This window comes from Salmo salar, chromosome 15, assembly GCF_965601325.2.
Source record: "Salmo salar chromosome 15, fSalSal1, whole genome shotgun sequence".
NCBI lineage: Eukaryota > Metazoa > Chordata > Actinopteri > Salmoniformes > Salmonidae > Salmo > Salmo salar.
In genome coordinates, this window is record NC_138305.1 from 87,350,216 (window position 1) to 87,374,453 (window position 24,238).

Here is a 24,238-nt window from a genome sequence, read left to right on the forward strand (position 1 = left end):
CTTGTTCCTGAGACTGCCACACAGTAACAGCAGTCGGCAGAAAAACTAAGAAAAGCGTTGCCTTGCAGTGCTTTAAAATGTGGGCTAATCCACATAAGACAGACTATGATTGTTAGTGTGCGGCTGGGGGAGATTTCTGGCGACAACAAGGTGCTTCCATCAATGAAGCAATATAATAAGACACGCAGAGGAAATGACAGCGGTGCCAGAGTCTTCTATAAGGGTACACACAGGTTGGTGAGGACCATTTCACACCCAATACCAACAGATCCCTCCCTTCATTTAAAAAAGGACCTTATTCTAAATCAACCAGTCCATTTGACTGAACGCACAAGAGGAGAACATTCCTTTGTCCTGTGTGTAAATGATGAGAGGGAGAGACGAGACATAGGGAAGAAGAAAACGTCTGTTCTTTCTGAAAAATTAAATCGCAAATCTTGGAGAATGGCCCTGACTTCATTAGCCAATAGCTCAATGGGCTTTAAGGCAGCTTCACTCAGACGCTTTCTGCTCCATCGCGTCTCACACTGCAAGGAAAGCCCATTCCATTTAATGTCTCCTCCTCACTCGTCTAAACGACGATGGGGCCAATCAAGGCGTAGTTGTGTAGGCCAGCTGAACAAAGACATCACTTTATGACCTCCAGTATGAAGCAGATGGACTTCATCTCGCCACCTCAGGGAGAAAATATTCGTAATTATCTTTGTCGTTTGCAGCCATCTGAGCACTTCACTACCCTGTAATAGAACTCAGAGTTACTATTAAAAAGGCTATTTAAAATGTGTGAAAACAGTCAAGCCCAGACCAGTCCATCTGTGGCCAAGAGTAACAAAGCATGTCATAATAAATGTAGTATGAAAGCTGTCTCCACCATTACTACCACCATCATACAGTAGGCTACATGTTTAAAATATCAACCCTTTGACTCCAACACTGCTTCCATTAACAGTAAATCACTTATGTTACGTTACCTTTCTCTAACTGTTGCTGTGTCTCTATGGGAGGCAATTGTTGCCCTATCAAATTCCTGACACAGTTCCCAAGTTGCATCTTTCCCTGCCAGCAGCGCAAGACAAATAGCATGCTAACTCCCCAGGAGTCTCCCTACTGGTCCTACAGGACTACCTCTGCTCTGCCTGACATATTAAAGGTCCTCTCTGCCAGCGCCTGTTAGGGCTGCTGCTTAGCGCTTCACATCACCACTTTTATGTCTCGGAAATGTCAGGGAAAATGATGGGAAAGGTCTTAAAAGCCAGAAAAACACTACTTTCCCCTCCCCCCTCTATGGGTAAATTGCTCTTGTTGACCATGGTAGTAAAGTGAAAGCATGGGACTACTGGGTGCATTTGTGATGCGGAGAAAGCTCATCACAACAGATGGGCTAAATTTCACCCAACACATTCAGTGAAGAGGCGCACAGAGAATGTTCACGCTTTAACGGCTGGCTTCATAATTAAGTCAAGAAACAATCCCCATTTATATCCATTTTCATAATTACGTTGATTTATGCTTGGGAAGAAATGGGAGCATTACACTGTACGTCAGGGACAGTGGTGTGTAGCATAGTATTACTGTGTGTTTCTCTTTAGAGAATGGTCTCGTACCCTCTTCTCCAGTTGTGCCAACTGCTCCTTGAAAAAGGCATCCAGTGCTTTCAGCTCTGCCTCCTTCTTCTCCAACTGTTTAGCCTGAAAGAGAGAAAGCACACACACTGTGGTCAGGTTGGCCAGGGAGTCACTCGTCAGACTACTCTGTACATGGCTGGACAGTCGGTCACAATGCAAAGAGGACATTAAAACACTGAAAGGATCCCAAAAGCAAGCAGAGTGAAAGAAAGCAAAGCATTGAAAATGATGATGATGAGGAAGTACCATTCAGGAACACATCCAACCCCCATGACTACAAACAACTACAAAACATGCTACTGACACGCAGGCCGGAGTACTCCTCGTCCTCATCCATGACACTGTGCTCCTGTCTCTCTGGCTGTGTGCTGTGGTGTGTCCACTCCAGTGAGTTTCCTGTGTAGTGGCCTGTAATAACTGTAGCCAGTGTTGCAACAGCAAAACAAAAAACGCTCAATAAATTCCTTGATTTTCCACAAATTCCGGTTAGAGGATTCCCGGAATCAGGAGGGAATAAGCAGGAAATCCGGAATCCCCCAACTACGACTTCTGGAAAACCAGGGAATTGATAGAATTTCGCTGTAGCAAATACCAAAGAGACAGTAGTGTCTGTGGGAGAGGTAGAAGAGAGAGAGAGATCAGTAGAAGTACAGCAGCCAGAGAAAGAGGAGGAAGTATGTAGTGTATGGCTGTAGGACAGTTAGTTTAGTAGTATGTGAAGAGATTAAGAGCTGAGTGGAGAGGAGGGACACGGAGCAACAGACGTCACGGAGGACAGCTGCTTTCCTTAAAGTGTCTGGAGACAACTGAGGAAATGGCCACGGAGGTCGGGGTCAGGTCACTGGGGCTCAGGCTGACGAGATGCACATAGATGGACATAGCACAGCAGGGATGCACTTAAAGACACACACACACACACACACACACACACACACACGCACACACACACACACACACACACACACACACACACACCCCACCCCCTTGGCTGTGCTCAGAGTGCAAGGCAGACGCTAGAGGCAATGCGAGGGCTTCCTGCAGTGCTGAGAGAGAGAGAGAGCATAGCATGTAACAGCCAGACAACAGAACGCAACCTTAAATTACACCCAGGCGAAAATCACCCCATTTTCCTCCCATCTCCCGTGTCTCTCGCACAGAAAACAACCTCCATCAGCACGCAGATCATATGCAATTTTCTAACTGGATAGCTCTGTAGCGCAGCGGCAGAGTGGCCTGTCTGCATGCACACATACAGCCTTAACGCAGGGAAACAACAACACGGTGGAACAGGGAGGAAAAGAGGATATTAACAGAACATCAGGCTGTGCTTACCCAGGCATCCACCTCTTCAGCAGGCTACAAAGGTGAGCGATAGAGAACGTGAGGGACGGGAAGGAAAAGAAAGAGAGAGAGATGAAAAGGAAGTTAAGAAAAGTAAGCGGGCCGCTGTGGTGAATATTGAGAGGCAGAGTGGGTAAAGGAGGGGGTCAAGCGAGAAGCAGAGGGATGATTCGTCATCATTTTGAAAGGCTGCTGAATGGTAAATCTACTAAACACAGAATGGGTGTGTTAAATAAATAGGCTGCTGAATGGTAAATCTACTAAACACAGAATGGGTGTGTTAAATAAATAGGCTGCTGAATGGTAAATCTACTAAACACAGAATGGGTGTGTTAAATAAATAGGCTGCTGAATGGTAAATCTACTAAACACAGAATGGGTGTGTTAAATAAATAGGCTGCTGAATGGTAAATCTACTAAACACAGAATGGGTGTGTTAAATAAATAAATAGGCTGCTGAATGGTAAATCTACTAAACACAGAATGGGTGTGTTAAATAAATAGGCTGCTGAATGGTAAATCTACTAAACACAGAATGGGTGTGTTAAATAAATAGGCTGCTGAATGGTAAATCTACTAAACACAGAATGGGTGTGTTAAATAAATAGGCTGCAGGATGGGAGGGGTGGTAATCTGATTTCATAAAGAGTTCTGCTCTTGTGAGAAAGCCTCGGTGGGGTATAAAAACTAGACGGTACAAAGAGCCAAGTAAAGGATGGTTACTTCCCACTGTCTGAGATAGAGGCTGTGGGCTACAGCTATGGGGTTGGTAGAACTGTCCTACAGTGTTTTCTTTGAATTGAGAGTTCTGCCCCGTTAAGACAGTTCTCAAACCCCAAGGCCCTTTTCTGCAACTCAAAGTAAAGAATATTTCTGAGACGTTGACTTTCTCTTTCTCCACTCACAGAAATCAACCAGGGTCCAAAGTTTAGAGAGCTTTCAGTCACTGTACTGTTCTTCAAACAGGGTTCCTAATCAAGCCAGCACGTGCTTCAAAACACAATGCATTTAGCCTAGAGGATCGCTCTGGCTGGTGTCACTGCTTAGAGCTTCACCTGTCCTTTCCTGTGTGGAAGGGTCTTTGACACCGTTTAAAGACCCTCAAGTCTCCAGTATGTGTCTGCTTCATTATAGCTTCTCCTCTCCCCTCTAGACTCAGCCAGCCAGGCCAGGAGTGAAGATGACAGCAGCTCCAGCGTAAATTACAGGCGTTACAATCACAGTAAAACGCCTAAGGAAAATCTCTCTATTAGTCCCTGGTGTTCAGGACTGGCTGAAAGTTGAGCAAGGAGAGGGGAATTAGCTCTGAAAACACTTCTGCTGTGTTACGCTCTTACTGTCTGTATGTCTGACTTACTGTCTGCATGTCTGCCAGTCTTCACACTTGCAGTTTGTGTGCCACATGTTTTTCAAGAAAAGAGCTTGTTCCAGCCTACATATGTAGCCAGGCACACGTCACATTATACAGTATATGGTCAAGACGGGATGGGGTTTCAGTGTACTTTCTCTATAGGAACAGCAAGCTGCTAAATTACAGCCTCATCTCTATAGCTAACATACAATCTGAGAGCCTTACATTTGGACATCGACATGCACGCACCATCACTAATACTAATGAGCGACACCCTGAATTGAACCAATGGACCAGCAGCACTATAGCGCCAGGCCTAATCCCTTTCTCCCTGACCACACACAGACCTCGTCATTTAAAATAACAGATCCTCTTTTAATTTGTAGCAGAGACAAAAGGCAATCGGACGGGCTCTCTCCTTCTCCGGGAATCTGGAGCCCGCAGATAATACTCAGCCAAACATGAATTACACAGATAAGTCTTGAAATGAAGCTTGCTAGGCGCTGGTTACTCATAAATAAGGCCGTCCATGCCTGGTTATCTGTTGGGCTGTAACTCAGAACCTAGGCCGGATGGAGTGGATACAGAGAAACAGGAAGGCCCAGAGAGAGAGAGGAGAGAGAGAGAGAGAGAGAGAGAGAGAAGACTCTAATCTAGAACTGATTGTACTAACAGTACAGTTAGTCTAGAGCACATTAAAAGGGCACCGCTCACTAACTCAACCCCACAGAGCCTGTACACCCCTGCACTCTGCCTGCGTCTCTTCTCCTCTGGGTTGTTTGTGCTGTGCCGAGTAGCCATCTGATAGCAGCAGCCACAGCTCCGTCTGCTCCTCTCCTCTGTTTATTTACTTTGATGCATGTATTTAACACATAGCTCCCAGCTATGCAATAAATGAGCAGTTAGTAATCAAAGTGATTACCCAGAGTGGAAGGTGTCTGGAGAGCAGGACAATATGGGCCACCGGCTTTCCTCTCCCCCATCTCTTCTACCATTAATAACTCTACAGCACGGCTCCTTGGTGGAAAACAACTCCAGTTCTTCTTATCCAAGAGGAACCGGCTGCCCTGACAGTAATGATGTTAAATAAAAAGGAGCAGGGAGAGAGGCACTCACACACATTCACAAAGAGTATAAAGGCTTAAGCTAGTCTCACAATGTATGTAAACAAATCAATCAAACACACACACACACACACACACACACACACACACACACACACACACACACACACACCAGATTATGTGCAAATACCCTTGATATCAGCCAATAATATGTCTCATTAGGCATCTTTCAGACCTCAGTTATCAGTCAAACCAATGATTATTGACTGAACAAAGCAGTGACAGTCTGTTCACATTGTAAACTAAACTAAATCAGACACAAATAATCCCACAGTGTTCTGTCTCTACTGTTTAAGATCTCCAGAAGCAGCTTAAGCCAACTGACTAATTCCCTCTCACTCCACACGTTCTGAGAGGAGAGTAGTGAGCAGCGGGTGTGTTGTGTGCCGTGGTGCGCCTGTTCAGAGTGTGAGGGATAAAATCTCTGTCCCCTCCACCTGCCGTCATCTCATCTGCAATTACTGCCATTCTGGGCTGCTTGTGAGAGGCAGCTAGCGGAGCCTTAATAGCTTTACATGCAGAAAGATGTCAGCTCTGAGATTACAATTACCGATAGCTGGGTTATCTGTGCAAGCCCTGTTCACTCTCTCTGCACAGCCCCGATTACTGCTGCCACTACTAGCCCTCTGATAAACGAGAGAGAGAACAAGGGTATGAATTGAATCAACACAAGAGGTGTGAGCACCCTACAAGAAGTTACAAACCAAAAAGACTCAAATTTACTAGCTAACTTTAAACTTCTGCAGCATCCATACTGAGCAGTCCAGCAGAAAATGATTTGTGAGTGAAGAGAATTGTACTGATTGTGTTCTAGAGGACCAGGGATACACTACAGAAGATCTAAGGACAGATAACTAGTGGCTCTGTCTGCCATCTCAGAGAAGAACCCAGGGCTGTCCAATCTATCACACACGGCAGGTCACGACAACGAGAGGACAGCCAAAACTGTCACCTGGGACTCCCCTCAATCTGGTCTGATCGATTTCATACTAACCCTCAACTGGCACAGTTCTTGCCAGTTGTAAACTATTGCATCACAACAGAGCAGAAGCTCTTCACTGCTCTGCTCCTCTCAGCCGTTTGCTTCAACCTCTAACAAGGTTTCTGTATGAACACGAGCCAAAAGCATAAACGCTAACAATATATAGCTGGATTTATATTTTGTATGCATCTGAGCCACAGTAATGAAGCAGGCTGCTATATGTCTACAGTAAGTAGAGTGGATCTTTCTAGAAGCGCTGAGCACACAGCTGTTCCAATTTGGAGGAAAACCAATAAAGGAATGTAGTCGGAGTATGTAAGACGCTAGTTTTAGAGACAATAGGCTCCACAGCTGAGGAAACGTGAATAACGTAAAACGGAAAGGTAAAGATTTCCAATCAAACTAAACATCTGTCGGCTCACAAAGCAGCTTGCCACTTCAAATCCCCTATCCATCTTCACAATAGTTTACTATGCTTATACTGTTGTACAGCACCACTCTACCATCCATATTATAATGGAGGTAAATGGCTTAGTCTGCTGGACGGATATCCTTGTGAAAATGAGAGCGATTAGGGCTCATTCGATTATCTGGGGTGATATCATAACATTTGTCTATAGCTTTCCTAGGAGAGGGAAATGACACACTTAGGTAGACGAGTGGCCTACTGTAGGCCTTCATGCAGCACATAGACCCAGACCTGGGATATGGAATACTTATACTGCCATCTGGTGTTGAGATGAGGAAGTGTCTAATGGAAATCCGGTTGGGATTGGGGGCACTGCCTGCAGTTAACCTTGTCATACATTCACAAAAGCATCAGGTTAACTGCATGCTAATGTAGCGATAACAAAGTTTACAACCACTTAACTCTAAAAGGACATGTCAAAGACAAGGGAAGGGGTTAGACAAGGGAAGGAACCAAGCCAAACAGGACTTGCTGTGAGGGATAAGATACCGTACGGTCGAGCCATAACAAATACAGATCTTGTTACATATGTATTTATGCGGTATGTACTAAGGATTCACTGTGATTCATGTAGTAAGTCGCAATGTGCAAACAGCCCTGAGAAACCATAGATGGCAAAGCTGGGAGGCTGCTAATGAAATTAGCTTTTTAATTGTACAGAGCTGAGAGGGGGAAGAATCCACAGTATGCTAATATGACTATCTAGCCATTTCTGCTGACAGACTGCAAAACGGCATTAATACGTTTTAAAAGACAAAATCCCTTTAGTGTCTCTCTCTCTCATCTTCTGAAAATGTGCTATTAACAATGAGTATTCATACTGTAGGGCGCAGAGCAGCAAGGGCCTTGGCAGATAGAGGGGGGGAGGGAGGGAGGGAGGGAGGGAGGGGGAGGGAGGGAGGGAGGGAGGGAGGGAGGGAGGGAGGGAGGGAGGGAGGGAGGGAGGGAGGGAGGAGGTCCAGTGGTTTAGTTGGATGAAGACAAAAGGCGGAACGAGGGATAAAATAAAAGGAGGGCGCTGACGCTCCGCTTCATATCCTCCAGTGACTTGGCTTTTAGTGACCTTGGCTGATGCTCGGCGCCAACCCCGACAAAGACAAGAGAAACGCTTTTATCATCTTCCCTCTAATAATAACATTGCTATTCTCTTACACAGTCTGACAAAAGACACGAGGGGCTGAACAATGAGTGTAATAGTGTGCTAATGAATTGAGTTGATGCAGAGACCTTTTGTTTGTTTGTCAGAGACAGTGAATCACAGAAGGGGAGTTATTGATCAGACCAGCGGGTCCATGGTCAAATAGTGAACCATCACTAACACCAACAATAGTCCCCCAGGAAATTAGCCTAGAAGTCAAATGATGCTTCATTAACCAGTTACTTTCCTTATACTAATCAGAGGTATGGACTCGAGTCAGATGACTTGGACACGACTTAATAGAAAAGAAAAGAACTTGAGACTTTACTTGGACTTGGAGCCTCAAGACTCAGGCCTCAACTTTGACTTGAGACTGTAGTAGTAGTAGTCAGAATCGATCACTATTTACTCATATCTCGATTTGTAGCGAACGTTAAGACTTCACTGTGGGGATCGGATTTGATCATAATGAACTCATTTTAGAGCCCAAATGGTCATCAAAACGTTTTGGTTTAGCTGTTCTGGTGATCGTAATTAGGCTTTTACATAGCAGAGCTTGTGACTTCACGCTCTGGGACAGACCCTGTCATCAGTAACTGATAGGGATGCAGATTGGTGGTTAGGCTATGCCAGAGCTCCAGTTTATCCTGGATCTCTTGGAGTTGAGTCCATTCACAGAGCCATTGACGCCCAGGCCAGAGCCTAGGAGAGCATGTCAGGCAAGGCAGAGCACAATGTAGGCCTGGATGACTCCCCTACAACCCCACATTCTCCTCACTAACATGGAGGGTCAGCCTGCATCATCTCCACTGTAAAGCATAAACAGGCCATTGGTACCGTATTCAGTTAGGATCTTCCATGGAAATCATGTCTCCTTCCACATTTTTGGAGGATGGAGGATGGTATACTAATACAGCTGCAGATCCACCAAGGTTAAGGGTTGCCACGGTTACAATCACTGTCATTAATGTCCTGACTAATCAGGAGGCAGGGAGGGGACATTTTGGGGAGATGGAAAGGGGGGAGAGGAAGGGTGTGAGGGGGGGAGGAACCCCTCCTCTCACATCAGAGGCCCGGGCTCCGGTGGCTCATTGAGCATTCCCCACACGCTCCCTCTCCAACGAATTTCTATTAGTGTCCGACGTGTGTCTGAGCGAAGATAAGAGCCTCCAAAACACATCTCTGTGCAGGCTTCCTGAAAGGGGCTGCGTGTAAAACACGTGTTCCCCTCCTATCTAAAGCCCCAGGAAACTCTCTGGGTCCAATTTACCGCTCACACACCATAAGATAGCACAACCTTGGGGGTGATGAGTGAGGGAGGGGGGAGCGTGGGAGGAGAAGGGGGGTGGGGAGAGAAACAGGGTTAGGTGGAAATTGGTATAATCAAAAAGAAGCAATTTGAGCGCTGTCAAATGCTCTATTTGTGAAAGAAAACTTAACCAGGCTCCTTACTAACCCGAGGGGACTTGAGGAAGATAACAATGCAAAGATGTGACAGGAATATGTCCTATGTAAATGCATGTACCAGTGCATGTCTGTGCAGTGTGCATCTCTTCATAGGACTGCCTGTGGATGCACCACGTATGTATGTTTACGACACCTGTTCACACACGTTTACCTGTGTGTATAATGCATATTGCCAAGGTGAAGCTCGACTGCCGGCTTCAGACTGTTAGAGTTCACCGTTTGTGGTTGTTTATTTATTTCTTTTTGGGGGGGGGGGGGGGGGGGCATGAGACATGGACCAGCATCATCATTCCATCAGCAATCTAGTGTTTCAAGACTGTAATATGGCTCCACCTATGGCATGCTAGCGGACACTGCAATGATTGTGGTTTCAGAGAATGTCCCACACAGATACATGAAGCAACAGAGAAAGATCATGCAAAGTAGAGTGGAAAGAAAAAGTTCCCAATGACAGATACCTAGAGGTGTGATTATACATTACTCCAAAAAGCCTGAACACACCGTGGCTCTCCAAGATGAGAGAGAGACGTTACAGAGGGGAATACAAGATAAAACAGAGGGAGTGAGACAGAGAAAGAAAGACACAGAGAGAGAACTAAAGCTAGAAAGAGAAGAAGATGAAGAGAGAGAGATTTACTAGTAGTTTGGTCTTTTCCCTCTCCTGGCATGATTGAAGCCTCTCTCTGTACAGTGCTTTGCTCATCTCTGTCCTGGCTGCCTCTCTCTCCCACCGGGCCACCTTCGTTAACTCCTCCTGAACCACTGTTTGCTGCCGCTCATACCTGAGGAACACACACACACACACACGCATTTGTGATCTGACACGCTGCATGAAACACACAACTGTTCATCCTACAATGGTGCCATTCTGTTTTAACTGTGCCATTTACAACATCCCACAAGGGGGCAAGAAATACCACATGTATGACCTGTGTGAAACGTCTACAATAGAAGACAATTGTCAAAAATCATCTCATTTTATATTTAGCTTCATAAGGGATTACTTTTCACATAACGTGTCTTTTAGTACAGGTGAAAGGAGAAAGTCAATATCAGAAAAATAAACCACCTAAACACTAGTGTTATTGTTTGGTCTGCAATGTTTTTGTTTTGGAGACGATTAAATGAACATTACGGTCATGAGACTTTTACCAGGCCTTTACAAGGCCTCCCCCCCAGGTAACTGTCCTTCACTCAGAACCCCACCTCTTCTTGAGCTCCTCCTTGGTGTCAGAGTGGGCTGTCTGTGGACTGGGCTGAGGCCCGGGTTGGCGCTGCTGCTGGGTTGGCGATGGACGGGGAGAGGGAGGGGGACCTGCAAACAACAACATTCATCACACCTTGTCTATGTACAGTGCCTTCGGAAAGTATTCAGACCACTTGACGTTTTTCACATTTTGTGAACAGAGGCCCATTATCAGCAACCATCACTCCTGTGTTCCAATGGCATGCTGTGTTAGCTAATCCAAGTTTATCATTTTAAAAGGCTAATTGATTATTAGAAAACCCTTTTGCAATTATGTTAGCACAGCTGAAAAATGTTGTTCTGATTAAAGAAGCAATAAAACTGGCCTTCTTTAGACTAGTTGAGTATCTGGAGCATCAGCATTTGTAGGTTTCGATTACAGTCTCAAAATGGCCAGAAACAAATAACTTTCTTTTGAAACTTGTCAGTCTATTCTTGTTCTGAGAAACAAAGGCTATTCCATGCAAGAAATTGAAGACCTCGTACAACGATGTGTACTACTCCCTTCACAGAACAGCGCAAACTGGCTCTAACCAGAATAGAAAGAGGAGTGGGAGGCGCCAGTGCACAACTGAGCAAGAGGACAAGTACATTAGTGTCTAGTTTGAGAAACTGAAAAGGCAGCTTCATTAAATAGTCTGGTGATATAAAAACCCCACCTAGGTTTTCTTCGGGACATGAGAAAAAGGCTGTCTCATGACACCAGGTCCTGTCTGTGCCCCTGGGGGCGTGCCAATGACTTAGTGAAACTTTAAACAGAAATACAATTCTCTCACATTAACATCATTACATAGCATCCCATCATCTCACAAATAGCTTCATCCTTATTCATTCATTTTATACAACCATTAGATGTAAGTCTCAATCCTGAGACTCTTCTATAAACATGGTTATGGTAATGTGGCGGTATAGTCTCTCAAGAGTTTCAAAGAATTGTACCAAACGGACCAGTTTGTAGCTGGATTCTTCACCGATCTTTTATACCTTCTCCAGAACATAAATGTCGTTCGGTTCTCCAGTTCTGTGAGGTGGAAGAAATTCCTTTGTTCTCTCTATGAAACTCACTCTCTCTCTATACTGTGGCCATGAGGAGAGGATCTCCTCCAGGAATTTACGACCTCTCTTACAGAGCCTGGTTAAAGGGGTATAGAGAGGGAGAGGGGGATGGTGCTCGCTGTACCCAAAGAGGGCAACGTCATAACAGCAGGTATTATTTAATGAAGCTGCCAGTTGAGGACTTGTGAGGCGTCTGTTTCTCAAACTAGACACTCTAATGTACTTGTCTCTTGCTCATTTGTGCACCGGGGCCTACACTAGCATGTCTACACTAGCATACCATAGGTGGAGCCATATTACAGTCTTGAAACACTAGATTGCTGATGGAATGATGATGCTGGTCCAGATTTCCACTGGTCCCATTGCTCGTGTTTTGCACTTGATGGTTCTTGCAACTGCACTTATACAAACTTTGAAAGTTCTTGAAAGTGTTCCAGATTGACTGACCTTCATGTTTAAAGTAATGATGGACTGTCATTTCTATTAGCCTTTTGAGATGTTCTTGCCATAATATAGACTTTGTCTTTTACCAAATAGGGCCATCTTCTGTATACCACTCCTATCTTGTCACAACCCAACTGATTGGCTCAAACGCATTAGGAAGGAAATACATTCCACAAATAAACTTTTAACAAGGCACATTTTCTACAATGTAGAAAATAGTAAAAATAAAGAAAAACCCTGGAATAAGTAGGTGTGTCCAAACTTTTGACTGATACTGTACATATACACACAGTCTATATATATATATATATATATATATTTATTCCGGACTCTGACATTGCTCGCTCTGGTATTTCTTAATTTCTAGTTTTTTTCTTCATTTTACTTTTTCTATTATACATGTCAAACCAAATTTGATTTGTCGATTGCTTGGTGTATAATAACTGTGAAATGCTTACTTACTAACAATGCAGAGACAAAAATAGAATGATAATAACAAGAGGAATAAATACACAATGAGTAATGATAACTTGGCTATACACACAGCGTACCAGTACCGAGTCGATGTGCAGGGATACGAGGTAACTGAGGTAGACATGTACATATAGGTAGGTTAAAGTGACTAGGTAACAAGATAGATAGTATGCAATAGCAGCAGCGTATGTTATGAGTCAAAAGAGTTAGTGCAAAGGGGTTTCAATGCAGATAGTCTAGGTAGCTATTTGTATTGTTATAGTTAGATATTACCACACCACTGAAGCTAGGAACATAAGCATTTCACTGCACCCTTGATAGCATCTGCGAATCTATGTACGAGGGCACTGACTTGATCACAAAAAGTAGTCAATATTGGACAATTATTTGCATATATAGTGCCTTTGGAAAGTATTCAGACCTCTGACTTTTTCCACATTTTGTTACGTTACAGCTAGTAATGCACCGATATGACATTTTTGGCCGATACCGATATCTTCCTTGCCCAAAAAAAAACGATACCGATAACCGATATTAAAAAAACTAAGCGGCCTTTTAAGCATTCTAGTACAGTTAAATAGTTAGCACACACACATGGATGCAGCGCGGTCTAAGGCACTGCATCTCAGTGCAAGAGGCGTAACTACAGTCCCTGGTTCGAATCCAGGCTGTATCACATCCGGCCGTGATTGGGAGTCCCATAGGGCGGAGCACAATTGACCCAGCGTCGTCCGGGCTGTCATTGTAAATAAGAATTTGTTCTTAACTGACTTGCCTAGTTAAATAAAAAGGTTACACACACACACACACACACACACACACACACACACACACACACACACACACACACACACACACACCAAAAAGTTATTTTGTTGGCATTTACATATGTCCCCATTACCAGTAAAAACATAATCAAAACCTATTTCCTTCACTTACTTGCTGTGCTGTTCATTTGTTCATTCGTTTCATTCTCAACCAGGACCACTAAGGAACGCCGTTTGGGTCTTTGTGTGTCAAAAAAGATACGTCAAATAACACTATTTAAGTGGAGGATATGAAGCGGAGCGTCAGCGCCCTCCTTTTATTTTATCCCTCGTTCCGCCTTTTGTCTTCATCCAACTAAACCACTGGACCTCCTCCCTCCCTCCCTCCTCCCTTAGGACCTGAATATGACTGCACGTCACAATTTTTAACATAGTTATTACACATTGATTACACTATCACTCGTATTTCATATGTCACAACGATTCATCGATACGTATGCTATGATGCTGGTAAAGTTGTCTCGCGCACCTACAGTGCTGGTCATAAAAAAAAAGCTAGCTAGCTCATGGATGCAAACAGTGTTCAGATGCCAGATGAAGCTAGCTGGCTGCTTATAACGTTAGCTTTGGGCAACAGGGTTAAGTAGCTACCTAGCTATTTATTTTCATGAACTGAAGTTCTATTTCAATAGGCAAACAAGTGGCAACCTAGCTAATACTTACAAGGATTCCTAAATCATTGCTAAGAATAATGAAAATAACTGCAGTTTCTACTGGTCATTGTTTTCAGGCTGGTTGTATTGGTGCTAGCAAGGTACCAAGCTAAAGCTAGCTACCCCAGAAGCTGCGGTCAAACAAATGATGCTTTATTACCAACGTGATATTGTAAACACATTGTTCGTGGCCAGTGTTTGCATGTTTGTAGACTTTTTTTATACAGCTTTGACAGTGCTACTGTATCTTTTTTGACACGCAAAGACCCAAACGGCATTCCATAGTATGTATAGCAGTGACGCTATTACTGTGTAACTCCGGTAGGGCGACATCTGAAAAATAGTGCACATGGTAGTGTGTATCGGTGCTCGACCAGTCGGCGAAAGCCAACATCACCCACGACAGAGAACGGTTGATTGTCAAGGGCAATGAATTCCATTATCTTGGCTTTAATGCATTTTGCCTTTAAGTTGTCTTGCTGAAAAAATCTTACTCTTTCAAATGACTGCTCGACTTGTTGACTGCTCGATGCACACAGCAGACATTGTGGGCTAGGTTAGGAATGCTGTGTTGCACGTGTAGCGCAACATTTTACGTGGCATCATTACGTCATGTACATACGTTATATAGGTATGCACGTCAGCTTTGACATCGTTGTTAACCTGTTAGGGCTAGGGGGCAGCATTTGCACGTCTGGATAAAAAAATGTACCCGATTTAATCTGGTTACTAATCCTACCCAGTAACTAGAATATGCATATACTTATTATATATGGATAGAAAACACTCTAAAGTTTCCAAAACTGTTTGAATGGTGTCTGTGAGTATAACAGAACTCATTTGGCAGGCAAAACCCTGAGACATTTTCTGACAGGAAGTGGATACCTGATGTGTTGTATTGACTTTAAACCTATCCCATTGAAAAACACAGGGGCTGAGGAATATTTTGGCACTTCCTATTGCTTCCACTAGATGTCACCAGCCTTTACAAAGTGTTTTGAGTCTTCTGGAGGGAGATCTGACCGAACAAGAGCCATGGAACGATGATGTCCCATTAGACACCTGGCGCGCGAGTTCATGTTGGGTACCCTCGTTCCAATACGTTATAAAAGAGTATGCATTCGTCCACCTTGAATATTATTCATGTTCTGGTTAAAAAAGGCCCTAATGATTTATGCTATACAACGTTTGACATGTTTGAACGAACGTAAATATATTTTTTCCCCTCGTTCATGACGAGAAGTCCGGCTGGCTTAGATCATGTGCTAACAAGACGGAGATTTTTGGACATAAATGATGAGCTTTTTTGAACAAAACTACATTCGTTATGGACCTGTGATACCTGGAAGTGACATCTGATGAAGAGAATCAAAGGTAATGGATTATTTACATAGTATTTTCGATTTTAGATCTCCCCAACATGACGTCTAGTCTGTATCGCAACGCATATTTTTCTGGGCGCAGTGCTCAGATTATTGCAAAGTGTGATTTCCCAGTAAGGTTATTTTTAAATCTGGCAAGTTGATTGCTTTCAAGAGATGTAAATCTATAATTCTTTAAATGACAATATAATATTTTACCAATGTTTTCTAATTTTAATTATTTAATTTGTGACGCTGACTTGACTGCCGGTTATTGGAGGGAAACGATTTCCTCAACATCAATGCCATAGTAAAACGCTGTTTTTGGATATAAATATGAACTTGATAGAACTAAAAATGCATGCATTGTCTAACATAATGTCCTAGGAGTGTCATCTGATGGAGATTGTAAAAGGTTAGTGCATCATTTTAGCTGGTTTTATGGTTTTGGTGACCCTGTCTTTGACTTGACAAAACATTACACACAACTCTTGTAAATGTACTGTCCTAACATACTCTAAATTTATGCTTTCGCCGTAAAACCTTTTTGAAATCGTAAAACGTGGTTAGATTAAGGAGATGTTTATCTTTTAAATGGTGTAAAATAGTTGTATTTTTGAAAAATTTGAATTTTGACATTTATTTGGATTCAAATTTGCCGCTCTTGAAATGCACCTGCTGTTGATGGAGTGCACCACGGGTGGCACGCTAGCGTCCCACCTAGCCCATAGAGGTTAAACTAGACATCGGGCCGATACCGATGTTGGCATTCTTAGCTAATATCGGCTGATTCCGATATGTTCACCGATATATCGTGCATTCCTAGTTACAGCCTTATTCTAAAATGGATTAAAAAATATCTACACACAAGAACACCCCATACTGACAAAGTGAAAACAGGTTTTTGAAATGTTGCATAAGTATTCAGACCCTTTGCTATGAGACTCCAAATTGAGCTCCGGTGGATCCTGTTTCCATTGATCATCCTTGACATGTCTCTACAACTTGATTGGAGTCCACCTGTGCTAAATTAAATTGATTGGTCATGATTTGGAAAGGCACACATCCATCTATATAAGGTCCCACAGTTGAAAGTGCATGTCAGAGCAAAAACCAAGCCATGAGGTTGAAGGAATTGTCCGTAGAGCTCCGAGACAAGATTGTGTCTCAGTACAGATCTGGGAAAGGGTTCCAAAAGATGTCTGCAGCATTGAAGGTCCCCAAGAATACAGTGGCCTCCATCATTATTAAATGGAAGAAGTTTGAAACCACCAAGACTCTTCCTAGAGCTGGCCGCCAGGCTAAACTGAGCAATCGGGGCAGAAGGGCCTTGGTCAGGTACGTGACAAAGAACCCGATGGTCACTCAGACAGAGCTCCAGAGCTCCTCTGTGGAGATGGGAGAACCGTCCAGAAGGACAACCATCTCTGCAGCACTACACCAATCAGGCCTTTATGGTAGAGTGGCCAGACGGACGTCACTCCTCCGTAAAAGGCACATGACAGCCCGCTTAGAGTTTGCCAAAAGGCACCTAAAGACTCTCAGACCATGAGAAACAAGATTCTCTGGTCTGATGAAACCAAGATTGGACTCTTTGGACTGAATGCCAAGCGTCATGTCTGGAGGAAACCTGGCACCATCCCTACGGTGAAGCATGGTGGTGGCAGTATCATGCTGTGGGGATGTTTTCAGCAGCAGGGACTGGATGAACGGAGCAAAGTACAGAGAGATCCTTGATGAAAACCTGCTCCAGAGCTGGGGCGAAGGTTCACCTTCCAAAAGAACAACAACCCTAAGCAAACAGCCAAGAAAACGCAGGAGTGGCTTCGGGGCAAGTCTCTGAATGTCCTTGAGTGGCCCAATCAGAGCTCGGACTTGAACCTGATCAAACATCTCTGGAAAGACCTGAAAATAGCTGTGCAGCAACGCTCCCCGTCCAACCTGACAGAGCTTGAGAAGATCTGCAAAGAAGAACTACACGTGTGCCAAGCTTGTAGCGTCCTACCCAAAAAGACTCGATTCTGTAAATCACATTCTGTAAATCGATTCTGTAAATCACAAAGGAGCTTCAACAAAGTACTGAGTAAAGGGTCAGAATACTTATGTAAATGTGATATTTATATTTTTAAGAAATTAGCAAACATTTCTATAAACCTGTTTTTGCTTTGCCATTATAGGGTATTGTGTGTAGATTGATGAGGGAAAAAAAGTTTTAAAATCAATTTTAGAATAAGGCTGTAACTTAAAATGTAGAAAAAGTCAAGGGGTCTGAATACTTTCCAAAGGCACTGTATGTCCTTGGTGTATTATTGTGACCCGTTAGTAAAGTGTGTCACCTACTCTGGTTGATGAGGCTGTACATTCAAGTCTCAAAACCCACTTACTTGTGTGAAACAGATTTATCATCAGCTATTACATTTTTTCTGTTATGTTGGGTCCTAAAGAGTTGAGCAGGACTGAAAAGTGGAGGTGGTAAATTAGCTTACTTTCTTTCGTGGGGCTGGTGGGGGGCGGTGGTTTGAGGTCTGCTGTTTGGTTGGCAGGACCTGCTCCCCTCATCCTCTGGAGAACATCCTCTGACAGCTGAACAAAACAGTGACGAGAGGGAAGATTAGCATTAAGGCTAACATATCTCCGAAAACCCTTGGGATTTATTTTGTCATTTTTCAGTAACCTCTTTATTTACAATTTATAAAGGATTCGTTAAGGGTTTATCAGTAGTTGTACGTCACATAATTTTGAAAAATGTGTTACTCTTAAAACCTTTGTATGCCATAATCAAACTCTATTCACTAGTTGACAATGATAATGTGTTGATATAAGTTCAGAGAAACTGATCAATAGCAAGAAGATACTTTTTTTATTTTACAAGGCAACGTCTATTCTAGACTAAACTCCCCGTAGGGCAGACAGCAGGTGCAAAGGTTCAACAGTTTGCAATGAGTGTGTGTGCCCAGCTGAGCAGGCGCAAGATTTTCTAATTTAACAGCTGAGTCATTCCATGTCATTTCAGCAAGCTATGACACCCACCATCAGAGATTGTTCTGAAATCCGTTTCTGTAGTTAGAGGTAAAATTGGCATTCCTGAAACATTATTTTGTTGAACTTTTATTTGATCTCTGAGAAATTAAGATAATTGATTGCACCCAAATTGCCTATTTTAATTTATAGGATTCAGATGATACTAAATATAGTACCCAACATCTGATTTGGACGAAACAGAAGGCCAGCATCCTGGAGTCACCTCTTCACTGTTGATGTTGAGACTGGTGTTTTGCGGGTATTATTTAATGAAGCTGCCAGTTGAGGACTTGTGAGGCATCGGTTTCTCAGGCTAGACACTCTAATGTACTTGTCCTCTTGCTCAGTTGTGCACCGGGGCCTCCCACTCCTCTTTCTATTCTGGTTAGAGCCAGTTTGCGCTGTTCTGTGAAGGGAGTAGTACACAGCGTTGTACGAGATCTTCAGTTTCTTGGCAATTTCTCATATGGAATAGCCTTCATTTCTCAGAACAAGAATAGACTGACGAGTTTCAGAAGGAATTTCTTTGTTTCTGGCCATTTTGAGACTGTAATCGAACCCACAAATGCTGATGCTCCAGATACTCAACTAGTCTAAGGCCAGTTTTATTGCTTCTTTAATCAGGACAACAGTTTTCATCTGTGCTAACATAATTGCAAAAGGGTTTTCTAATGATCAATTAGCCTTTTAAAATGATAAACTTGGATTAGCTAACGCAGCATGGCATTGGAACACAGGAGTGATGGTTTCTGATAATGGGCCTCTGTACGCCTATGTAGATATTCCATAAAAACTCAGCCGTTTCCAGCTACAATAGTCATAGTCATTAGCTTGCTAGCAAATTTGTCCTTGGACATAAACATCGGGTTGTTATTTTACCTGAAATGCACAAGGTCCTTTTTTCTTGGTTCTTTGTAGAATTTTGACCCATTTTGAGTGCGTGTTCTCTACTCCGAGAATAAATACACAGATAAAAGGGGACGTTTACAGTTAGTTCGTTTCTAGAAATCTCTCCTCTGTCAGTTTTCTTCTTCTGTGGACTTTATATGGCGGTTGGCAACCAACTTTAAGGTGAATTACCACCACGAATTGGACTGGAGCGTGGACCTCAGTTCATCTTTCAATCCCCCATGTGGGTATATGTTCCTAAAAACCAATGAGGAGATGGGAGAGGCGGGACTTTCAGCGCGTCAAGCATCAAAAAATATAACCAAAACTATTTTAGCGCCTGACTACGCAGACGCTCTTTGATGCGCGCGAGCAGTTTGGATGAAATTATTAAATAACATGCATGTCTAAATGTATTTTGCCACGATCGCGTTACATGCTGACCAGACCGCTCTCACATCGCACGCATGTTCATTTTGTCGACCCACACCAGACGCGATCAGGACATGCAGATTGAAAAATCTAAATCAACTCTGAACTAGAGGTTGACCGATTAATCGGAATGGCCGATTAATTAGGGCCGATTTAAAGTTTTCATAACAATCGGTAATCGGTATTTTTGGCCACCGATTTGCCGATAAAAAAAAAAAAAAATGTTATATTTTTTAACTAGGCAAGTCAGTTAAGAACACATTCTTATTTTCAATGACGGGTTAACTGCCTTGTTCAGGGGCAGAACGACATATTTTTACCTTGTCAGCTTGGGGATTCAATCTTGCAACCTTACGGTTAACTAGTCCAACGCTCTAACCACCTGCTTTACATTGCACTCCACGAGCAGCCTGCCTGTTACGCGAATGCAGTAAGAAGCCAAGGTAAGTTGCTAGCTAGCATTAAACTTATCTTATAAAAAACAAATCAATCGATCATTATCACTAGTTAAACTAGTAATATCATCAACCATGTGTAGTTATCTAGCCTGTCCTGCGTTGCATATAATCGATGCGGTGCGCATTCGCGAAAAAGGACTGTCGTTGCTCCAACGTGTACCTAACCATAAATTTCAATGTCTTTCTTAAAATCAATACACAAGTATATATTTTTAAACCTGCATATTTAGTTAATATTGCCTGCTAACATACATTTCTTTTAACTAGGGGAAATGTGTCACCTCTGCAACAGAGTCAGGGTATATGCAGCAGTTTGGGCCGCCTGGCTCGTTGCGAACTGTGTGAATACTATTTCTTCCTAACAAAGACAGCCAACTTTGCCAAACGGGGGATGATTTAACAAAAGCGCATTTAAGAAAAAAGCACAAACGTTGCACGACTGTACCTAACCATAAACATCAATGCCTTTCTTAAAATCAATACACAGAAGTATATATTTTTAAACCTGCATATTTAGCTAAAAGAAATCCAGGTTAGCAGGCAATATTAACCAGGTGAAATTGTGTCTGTTCTCATGCGTTCATTGCACGCAGAGTCAGGGTATATGCAACAGTTTGGGCCGCCTGGCTCGTTGCGAATTAATTTGCCAGAATTTGAAGTAATTATGACATAACATTGAAGGTTGTGCAATGTAACAGGAATATTTAGACTTAGGGATGCCACCCGTTAGATAAAATATGGAACGGTTCCGTATTTCACTGAAAAAAATAAACATTTCTTTTTCGAGATGATAGTTTCCGGATTCGACCATATTAATGACCTAAGGCTCGTATTTCTGTGTGTTTATTATATTATAATTAAGTCTATGATTTGATATTTGATAGAGCAGTCTGACTGAGCGGTGGTAGGCACCAGCAGGCTCGTAAGCATTCATTCAAACAGCACTTTCGTGCGTTTTGCCAGCACCCCTTCGCAATTCTTCAAGCATTGCGCTGTTTATGACTTCAAGCCTATCAACTCCCAAGATTAGGCTGGTGTAACCGATGTGAAATGGCTAGCTAGTTAGCCGGGGTGCGCGCTAATTGCGTTTCAAACGTCACTCGCTCTGAGACTTGGAGTAGTTGTTCCCCTTGCTCTGCATGGGTAATGCTGCTTCGAGGGTGGCTGTTGTTGATGTGTTCCTGGTTCGAGCCCAGTTAGGAGCGAGGAGAGGGACGGAAGCTATACTGTTACACTGGCAATACTAAAGTGCCTATAAGAACATCTAATAGTCAAAGGTATATGAAATACAAATCGTATAGAGAGAAATAGTCCTATAATTCCTATAATAACTACAACCTAAAACTTCTTGCCTGGGAATATTGAAGACTCATGTTAAAAGGAACCACCAGCTTTCATATGTTCTCATGTTCTGAGCAAGGAACTTAAACGTTAGCTTTTTTACATGGTACATATTGCACTTTTACTTTCTTCTCCAACACTTTGTTTTTGCATTATGTAAACCAAATTGAACATGTTTCATTATTTATTTGATGCTAAATTGATAGTATTTATGTATTATATTAAGTTAAAATAGTGTTCATTCAGTATTGTTGTAATTGTCATTATCACAAATACATTTTAAAACGGCCAATTAATCGGTATTGGCTTTTTTTTTGGTCCTCCAATAATCGGTAGCGGCGTTGAAAAGTCATAATCGGTCGACCTCTGAACCAACTATATTAATTTGGGGATAGGTTGAAAAGCATAGTAGTGCGTACGGCCCAGTACATCACTGGGGCTAAGCTGCCTGCCATCCAGGACCTATATACCAGGCGGTGTCAGAGGAAGGCCCTAAAAATTGTCAAAGACCCTAGCCACCCCAGTCAGACTGTTCTCTCTACTACCGCATGGCAAGCGGTACCAGAGTGCCAAGTCTAGGACAAAAAGGCTTCTCAACAGTTTTTACCCCAGGTAATCAAATGGCTACCCGGACTATTTGCATTGTGTGCCCCCCCCCCCCCCAAACCCCTCTTTTACACTGCTGCTACTCTCTGTTTATCATATATGCACAGTCACTTTAACTATACATTCATGTACATATGTACATACTACCTCAATTGGCCCGACCAACCAATGCTCCCGCACATTGGCTAACCGGGCTATCTGCATTGTGTCCCGCCACCCACCAACCCCTCTTTACGCTACTGCTACTCTCTGTTCATCATATATGCATAGTCACTTTAACCATATCTACATGTACATACTACCTCAATCAGCCTGACTAACCGGTGACTGTATGTAGCCTCGCTACTTTTATAGCCTTGCTACTGTATATAGCCTCGCTACTGTTTTTCACTGTCTTTTTACTGTTGTTTTTATTTCTTTACTTAGCTATTGTTCACCTAATACCTTTTTTGCACTATTGGTTAGAGCCTGTAAGTAAGCATTTCACTGTAAGGTCTACACCTGTTGTATTCGGCACACGTGACAAATAAACTTTGATTTGATTAAACATGTATTGTAATTTAGCTAGCTAGCTTGCTATTGTCCTATTGCTAGCTAATTTGTCCACACTCCAGTCCAGTTGGTGGTGGTAATGCGCCTTTAAATTGGTTGCCAACTGCCATATAAAGGCTAAAGAAGAAGCCTGAAGGGGAGAGATTATTAGAAACGAATTTGGTTTACCCTTTTATCTGTGGATTAATTGTCGGAGTTGAGGACCTTATGCATTTCCGGTAGAATAACAACCCAATGTTTATATCCCAGGAGAAATTAGCTAGCGAAATTGCCATAAATGTTTAAATGCTTTTTTTAACCTGTCCCCAAATTAATATAGTTGGTTCGGAGTTCGTTTTGACATTTCAACCTGCGTGTCCTGATCGCGTCTGGTGTGGGTGGACAAAATCAACATTCGCGCGAGTGGTCTGGTCAACATGATCCTACCTGCAGATGTCTGGCTAGTCACTAGCTGGCTACCATACCCAATCGGCTTATAGTGTAAACCACTAGAACAGTAGGCCTCGAGATTATGTCTAGTTAGCTAACATACATTGCTGTGATGACATGTTTCTTCTCCTGCATACATCCGCCTAAATGGCTCATTTTATATGACCACGTATGTCCTAGCTAGCTAACGTTATTAACCTCGCCCAGTTCATACAAGGTGACAGACATAGGGGTGGCATCGCTGCGCTAGTCTGGCAGCATCACTCACTACATGTAGCTAGCATCCTTTCACAGCCATTGGATCAAATACTATTGTACCAGTTAGACAAATAGCTATTAAATTGAAACATTCGTCTCACGCTGGTGACACATTTGAACACCACCTTGCTAACGTTAGTGTAACTAGCTAGCTAGTTAGAATTATGATAGCAGCCAAGAATGTTACCTTTACTCCACGAAGAACCCGTACTCTGTCCTCATCATCCACTCCAAAAGACACTTTCCTGGTCGCACTTTGACCAGATCCCATCTCTATCGTCCAAATAGTCTTCCAAATGGTAGAAAATGGTGTTCACTTCCCCACTGTTGACAGCTATTTTTGACAGATTGAATCTCTATACGAGAACGATTCATACGAATTTGAATATAAATGGATGGGTTTGTAATTCTCGGACGCCATAGGACGAGAATGTGATGTGATCCAATGGAATGTGTGGACGTTCGAGGTGCTACCGAAAGGTTAAGGGGAAATGTAGTTTAATTTGTTTTAATGCGATTTCCGACGTGATATGTCAGTAGAGGGCACTGTGCACAAAGTTTTGCAAAATACGCAGGCCATGAGCTGTCAATATGTGTTTTGTAGGGCAAGATAGGTTGGAAGACAGAAACCAGTGTGTCATATCGAGGGGTACCTACTTAATCATTTTCTATTTATTTAACCTTCATTTTATCAG

The 24,238-nt window shown here is 42.9% G+C and overlaps 1 protein-coding gene across 2 annotated transcripts in view; it reads right to left on the bottom strand.

The window, feature by feature from the left end:
* The window catches only part of chchd6a (coiled-coil-helix-coiled-coil-helix domain containing 6a), a 77,472-nt gene extending 53,462 nt beyond the window's left edge, over positions 1 to 24,010 (bottom strand). Inside the window, exons 1-6 of one of the 2 annotated variants that reach the window (XM_045695189.2) lie at positions 23,731 to 24,010; positions 18,045 to 18,141; positions 10,704 to 10,812; positions 10,135 to 10,279; positions 2,958 to 2,981; positions 1,605 to 1,688 (exon numbers count right to left, since the gene is read on the bottom strand). In XM_045695189.2, the coding sequence (XP_045551145.1) occupies positions 1,605 to 1,688; positions 2,958 to 2,981; positions 10,135 to 10,279; positions 10,704 to 10,812; positions 18,045 to 18,141; positions 23,731 to 23,814 (543 nt within the window). In that variant the 5' untranslated portion in view covers positions 23,815 to 24,010. The remainder of the gene's footprint in view (positions 1 to 1,604; positions 1,689 to 2,957; positions 2,982 to 10,134; positions 10,280 to 10,703; positions 10,813 to 18,044; positions 18,142 to 23,730) is intronic. The other variant, NM_001141562.1, reaches the window with a different exon arrangement.
* Positions 24,011 to 24,238: the final 228 nt, after the last annotated feature.